Source organism: Oratosquilla oratoria, chromosome 19, assembly GCF_046742065.1.
Source record: "Oratosquilla oratoria isolate Oo_2021 chromosome 19, ASM4674206v1, whole genome shotgun sequence".
Lineage (NCBI taxonomy): Eukaryota > Metazoa > Arthropoda > Malacostraca > Stomatopoda > Squillidae > Oratosquilla > Oratosquilla oratoria.
In genome coordinates, this window is record NC_134795.1 from 9,758,487 (window position 1) to 9,765,688 (window position 7,202).

Below are 7,202 nucleotides of genomic sequence, written 5' to 3' on the forward strand. Positions count from 1 at the left end.
TACTACCCACCCCCACCCCCCGCCCATTCCTCCTCATGCAGTCACAACATCATCCATATACAACCATTCTCCACTCACCTCTGTCTTCCGTCCTCTCCCTTCCTTCCTCAACAGACATTCCCCTCTTCCCCAAAGCCCCCTTCACCCCATCCATCCACCTCATCCTAGGACGTCCCCTCATGTTCACTCCCTCCACATCTGCCTTCCATACCTCTTTTACTAGTCTTTCTTCACTCATTCTTTCCATGTGTCCAAACCATCCTAATATTCTTTCATCAACCCTATCTCCCAGCTCCTTTTTCACCCCTGTTCTCCTCCTCACCTCCTCATTTCTCACTCTATCTAGCCTAGTAACCCCCACCATACTTCTCAGACACCTCATCTCATACACATTCAAACTCCTTCTCTCTTCTTCTCTTATGTTCCACGTTTCTGCCCCATACAGTGCTGTTGGCACAATCACTCCTTCATACAGTCTCCTCTTCGCATCCATTCCCAAATGTCTATTTCTCATTACACTCTTTAAACCACCAAGGCATTTACTCGCTTCTCTCAATCTACATTCTACCTCCACCTTCACTCCACCTTTTCCTGCTACACTTGCACCCAAGTATCTAAAACTATCCACTTCCTCCAGTCGCTCTCCCTTAATGTTCACTTCCAGTCTACTGCCACCTTGTACATCTCATCACCTTACTTTTACCCACATTTATCTTTAGCTTTCTTCTATCACATACTCTCCCAAACTCTGCCACCAGCTTCCTCAATCCCTCCTCTGACCCTGCCACAAGCGCAGTGTCGTCCGCAAACAACAGCTGGCTCACCTCCCACTTTTTCTCCATTTTCTTTAACCATCTCCAATCCCTGACTCACTACCCTAGCATTCACCTCTCGCACCACCCCATCCATGTATAAGTTGAACAGCCAGGGCGACATAACGCATCCTTGACGAAGTCCCACCTTTACTTCAAACCACTCACTCTCTCCATTTCCAATCCTAACACATGCTCTACTACTCACATAAAAACTCTTGACAGCTCCCAAAAGCTTTCCTCCTATCCCATAAATCTGCATAACCTCCCACAGTGCCTTTCTGTCTACCCTATCATAAGCCTTCTCCAGATCCATAAAAGCCCAAAAAACATCCTTCCCCTTTCCTATAGCTTTCTCACATATCTGTCTTACCACAAAGATCTGATCTACACAACCTCTACCCGTCCTAAATCCACACTGTTCCTCACCAATTACTCCTTCTGTTCCTCTCCTAATCCTCTCAATTAAGATTCTCCATAAGCCTTCCCTACTACACTCAACAGGCTAATCCCTCTGAAATTACTACAAATTATAACAAATTATGATACATGGGCATAAAGGTGTTAAGTATAATACAAATGTAGAGGAATAATGATATAGTAAATAATTGCAATTAATAATTTGAGACTATAATTGAGGATACTTAGACTCATGAAGGCACTGTCAACAAATTAGTGTTAAACTCTCACAAAGGGACTCGTAAAATTTCAACTCGCTTGAAAAGGGAGCAAAAATACAAATTAGGCTAATCACTGGATGCTTTAAGACTTCCAACACTTTCACAGAGTGAAGGAAAGGCAGAAAGGCTAAAGGACCGAAAAGAAACAAAAAATTGGAAAACACTAAGTTGTGTGTCCCAACGCCAATGTTGTGACAGGACCAACTGACAGCTACAGTCCTGAAGCCCATTTTCTATAAGATCCAACGACACCATAGAGCAAGGCAGTAACTAAGCTATTTCGCTTCGCCGTTGTAACTATTACAGAGCAAATTGCTCACCACAGCGACGACGTAATGATAATAAAAAAAATCAGGTCCGGCCTTTCGCAAGCTTTGAACTCGGGTCATTCTGAACGTAAGACCAAAGTTTTACCACACAGCCAGTACCTGCCCAAGTCATATGCGAATTAAGCGGGTTCTTGAAAAAAAAATAATGAAATCTCATTTAGAACGTTTACTGCGAGCGCAACCTTTAATGCCCAATTCTCCTTAATGGAATTCATCGGCATGATATACGTTTGATATAATTTGCTTTTATTTCACGAAATTAAAAATGACTACTGGTAATGAATGCCTCTCGATTCTCCGTATCGAAGGTGCCAAGTGTCCACGCGACAAACAACAGTATATACACGTTTTCAATACCCACTTCTCATACACATCATGTGATACCCCCTAAAGTATTTATATGTAATTGTATTTCCTATTATTTTTTCTTCATTGTTGTTAAAATGTATGTTCTTACAGTGTGGTGATTTTAATCCTACTGCCATTTTGACCAGGATATGTTCTGATCTATCTATCTATATATATATATAATATATATATATATATATATATATATATATATATATATATATATATATATATATATGCGCGTTCTTATTTAAATGTGATACAAACTTCTATTTTTTTTTTTTTTTTTTTTTAACTACTCTTTATTATATTATTTCGGACACGAAATTATGGGGTGAAACCCAATATTGCAGACAACCATATAACACAAGTAGGATAAACATTCGGTAGGTAGCTTGACAAAGAACATAGGCACTGGTACGCGACTGTACAACTTCGGGGGTATAAATAGATAATAAGAAAAATAAGGTATTAATTAAATACTGGTATGAATTTTTGTGGGTTATTAGGCTATTATGTGGTCCGCCGGCAGTGACAAATAAAAATAATACCTTGGTATGATACTCACACGGAACCCCAGTGGTAACCAGAGGCCACAATTGCACTAACTCTAACCTACTTTGCTTTGTGTTGGGGACGCTTGGCATTCTACTTGGCAACCTGTAGGGATGGCGTCACAGCGTGGAATCAATATTTCACTAACCTACATTACATAAAATTTCCCCTTCCCCATCAAAATATTTCTATGACTACAATAGCTATCTTCAGCGTTCAAGGCCAGCCACGTACTCTCCTGGTGACCAAGTGTGGTAGCACAACCCTCGTAAGAAACGAGTAGTCACCAAAGCTTTAGAGTTCCTGGGAAGGGACGTATACCGTTCTGTAAGATTTGTCGGTCACATATCGCATTTCTCCCAGGAACAGGATAGCGAAAATGGTTCACATTTCTGGCGTGATTGTGAGTGTTGGTGAGGACGAAGCAGTTGTTCGTTAAAGTGAAAGTGAAATGGAGACTGATGTGATGCGATCAATGATGTGGAAATGGAAGGTGCGGTTGCACAATGTGTCAGTGCGACCTAGGCGGCCAAGGAGAAGGCCCGAATGGTTGGTCGATTATGTAATGGCCTGAAGGTTGGGCCATTCAGCATACTCCTGTCGTTTTGGGGTAGACAGGGCCCCTTAGCCTTGGTCGGCAACCTACCTAGAAGAGAGTGCACTCTGGATTCAAACCTCTGCTGCTTTGTAGGTATTCTCTTTAGGAAATGACTCTGGAGTAAACCCTAATAAATCCGGAGTCGGAGTCCCTAAGGTAGTTCGTCGTTGATTTCAACTTCGTTCTGGCAGCTCCTGCGACCTCGTTGGCGCCAAACTGTAGCAGCCCTGTTGTTCCTTTGGGTCCGTCATCAAGGTGGAGAGAGGGGTCACGTTGCATGGTCGACAGCTTGTCCTCCATACTACAGCGCCCACGCTTACATCCGTCCACATCACCACACCACACCATCACCTACAACCTGGAGAAGACACTCCAGCTTCGCCATTCATTTGGTGTCGACAGAACACGGTAAGCAACAGAAACAGGTTATAAGCCATCACTCTAGTGGCGTAGGGTGTGGCGCCAGGAATTGCTTCTGACGGTGGGAAAGATCTTCAAGTCTCACTGGACAGCTACCGCCCGCCTCAGGTTAGGCAGCCCCAACCAGTAAGGTGCTGTCTCGCCCCGGTCTGATTTCTTCGTTGGGTACATGGGGATTAGAAAATCGGACAAGCAGATCGTCAACTACCGCACCAGGCAACAAGAGAAAAAAAAAATCAAGAGACCAGCTCTAAATCTGGGATGTTGGAATGTGTGGACAATGATGCCCTGCTTCTCTCAAGACCTTAAGTGACGCCAGAAAAACGTCGACATTCAGACATGAGACTGAATGTCGACGTTGCCACTCTGCAGGAAACACGATTAACTGACACAGGCACACTGAAGGAGAGGGGCTACACAATTTTCTGGCAAGGGAAGATCTCTGATGAGCCCAGAGAGTTTGGAGTAGGATTTGTAGTAAATAACAGTTTGATGAAAATGGTAGAACCAGGCACCGGCGGCTCCGAGCGACTCCTAAACCTCCACCTTAACACCACCGAAGGCCACGCTATCCTTGTCAGTGTGTACGCCCCGACGCTGTCCTCCACTCCGGATGCCGAGGATAAGTTCTACGAGAACCTCGCATCCACCATCAGTAACATCTCCAGCACTGAACAACTTGTTCTCCTGGGTGACTTCAATGCCAGAGTGGGTGCAGACATCGACTAATGGCCTTTTTGCCTTGGCCCGTTTAGAGCTGGAAAACTGAACGAGAACGGACTGAGACTACTCGAGTTTTGTGACTCACAACCTGTGCATCACCAACTCCTTCTTCAAGACAAAGCCTTAACATAAGGTCTCCTGAAGGCACCAGCGCTCAGAGCCCTGGCACCAAATGGATTTGATCCTGGTTAAGCGTGCCACCATCAAGAACGTTCTCCACAAACGATCTTACCACAGTGCGAACTGCGACACAGACCACTCCTTGGTATGTTGCAGGATCAGGCTGCAACCCAACAAGTTCCAACATGCAAAGAAACCGGGAATCCCACGGATTGACGTCAGCAAGATGACCCAGTCAGATCTCGTAGATAAGTGCACAGAGGCATTTGAAAAGAATATGATGCATCGCAGTCCGAAGACACCGCCACAGAGAAGTGGGAAACTCTACGAAACACTATCCACCGCATCACCCTGGCTACCTTCGGGAAGAAAACCGCCCAAGTCACACGACTGGTTTGAAGCCATGGCATCAAAGGTGATCCCCGTTATCGATGCCAATCACGCCGCACTAGTCGAGTACAAGCGGTCACCCACTGAGAGGAACCTAAAGATGCTCAGGGCTGCCAGGAGCGAGGTCCAGCAAATTGCCAAGCGCTGCGCCAACGAGTACTGGCCAATACTTAGTGAGAGGATCCGGGCGACTGCAACGTCAGAGGGGTGTACGATGGCACCAAGAAGGCACTGGGACCAACGCAGAGCAAGACGGCCCCCCTCAAATTCGTCACTAGAGAAATCATCACCAAGATCAGTGGACGGGTAGATGGGTGGAACATTATTTCGACCTCTACTCCTGAGAGAACACTGTGGCCCCCACAGCCCTGGACACCATTAAGTGCATGCCAATCATGGAAGAACTCGATGCAGAGCCAACTGTGGATGAACTCAGTAAGGCCATTGACAGTTTGGCAACAGGAAAGGCACCAGGCAGCGACAGTATTCCCCCAGACCTCATCAAGCACTGCAAGACTACCCTACTGCAGCCTCTTCACGAAGTCCTCCGCCAGTGCTGGAGAGAAGGAGCTGTGCCGCAGGATATGAGAGATGCCAAGATCGTTACCCTATACAAGAACAAGGGCGAGAGAAGCGACTGCAATAACTTCAGAGGCCTACTCAGTATCGTAGGCAGTCTACGCTCGGGTCCTCCTGATCCGACTTCAGAAGTTAGCTCAACGTGTCTACTCGGAATCACAGTGTGGCCTCCGAGCTAAAAGGTCTACATGATCTTCTCCCTCCGTCAACCCCAGGAGAAGTGTAGAGAGCAGTGGACGCCCCAGTACGCTGCATTCATCGATCTTACCAAGGCCTTCGACCTTGTCAGTAGAAATGGTATTTTCAAGGATCTCGGAAAGATAGGCTGTCCCCCCAAAACTGTACAGTTTAATCGAGTCTTTCCACTCCAACATGAGGGGGAATATACAGTTCAATGGCAACATCTCCGAGCTCTTCAAGATTCGCAGCGGGGTCAAACAAGCATGCGTGCTCGCCCAAACTCTCTTTACGATCTTCTCCGCTCTCTTCCTGATGCACGCATTCGGCACAGCGCATGAGGGAATATACCTGCGGACCAGATTAGACGACAGGCTTTTCAATTTCGCCCGTCTAAAAGAGAGAACAATGGTTTGTGAAGCCCTCATCAGACATGCTGTTCGCCGATGACGCAGCAGTGGCGACACCCACCCAATGGGAACTGCAGCTGCTGATAGACCGCTTCTCCCAGGCCTGCAGACTTCGCGCTGACCATCAGTCTGAAGAAGACCAACGTCTTAGGCCAAGACACACCTGCACCACCAGTCATCACCATCGATGTCTATGAACTCGATACTGTTCACCAGATCACGTACCTTGGATCCACCATCACCGATAATCTCTCCCTTGACGCTGAGATCGACAAGAGAATTGGGAAGGTAGCCACTACACTCGCTCGCCTCATATCAAGAGTGTGGACCAACCCCAAGCTGACCGTGAAGACGAAGATGGCTGTGTACAACCCCTGCACCTTTCTATACGGCAGCAAGACATGGACCACTTATGCCCGCCAGGAGAAAAGGCTCAATTCCTTCCACCTCAGAAGCCTTCGACGCATACTTGGTATCTCATGGCAAGACAAGATGACTAATACTGACGTCCTGTCACGCGTTGGCCTTTCCATCATGTACACCTTGCTGAGACAATGTCGGCTGCGCTGGCTAGTTTACGTTTGCCGCATGGAAGATGGCTAAATCCCAAAAGAAATCCTCTATGGAGAGCTTGCCACAGGACAGAGAAGCTTAGGCCGCCCCCAGCTGAAGTACAAGGATGTGTACAAGAGACATGAAGGCACTCGACATTAACACCAACTCCTGGGAGGACATCGCAGCCGACCGCACCAGCTGGAGAAGCACGTTTCACAAAGAGCTGCTGACTGGTGAAGAGAAGTTGTCTGCTATGGCAGCAGAAAAACGAGCTCGCAGAAAGGAAACGACAGTCAACACACCAGAATCAACAGTGGGAGAAAAATGAGAGTGGTACTTAAGAGACAAAAGCTCGACCTGGGAAGATATGATAAGTGGCGTCCCGCAAGGCTCTGTATTGGCTCCTTTAATGTTTGCCATATATATAAACGATATGAATGAGGGAGTGAAGTGTTACATGAACTTTTTTGCTGACGATGCCAAATTACTTAAGAGAGTTAGCACAG

General features: G+C 46.5%; 1 protein-coding gene across 1 annotated transcript; it reads left to right on the forward strand.

Annotated features, from left to right (window-relative positions):
• Window positions 1-5,742: 5,742 nt before the first annotated feature.
• Window positions 5,743-6,744, forward strand: LOC143035545 (uncharacterized). Its single transcript, XM_076202412.1, has 2 exons — window positions 5,743-5,851; window positions 6,251-6,744. Exons 1-2 carry the CDS (start codon window positions 5,743-5,745, stop codon window positions 6,742-6,744), a joined length of 603 nt encoding a protein of 200 aa, XP_076058527.1.
• Window positions 6,745-7,202: the final 458 nt, after the last annotated feature.

What these genes read in the sequence shown, in the direction of transcription:
- LOC143035545 (XM_076202412.1), top strand. Translation starts at nt 5,743, where the DNA reads ATGATCTTCTCCCTCCGTCAACCCCAGGAGAAGTGTAGAGAGCAGTGG. An exon ending in CGACCTTGTCAGTAGAAATG is followed by an intron (nt 5,852 to 6,250) that starts GTATTTTCAAGG and finishes CCAGGCCTGCAG; the next exon opens with ACTTCGCGCTGACCATCAGT.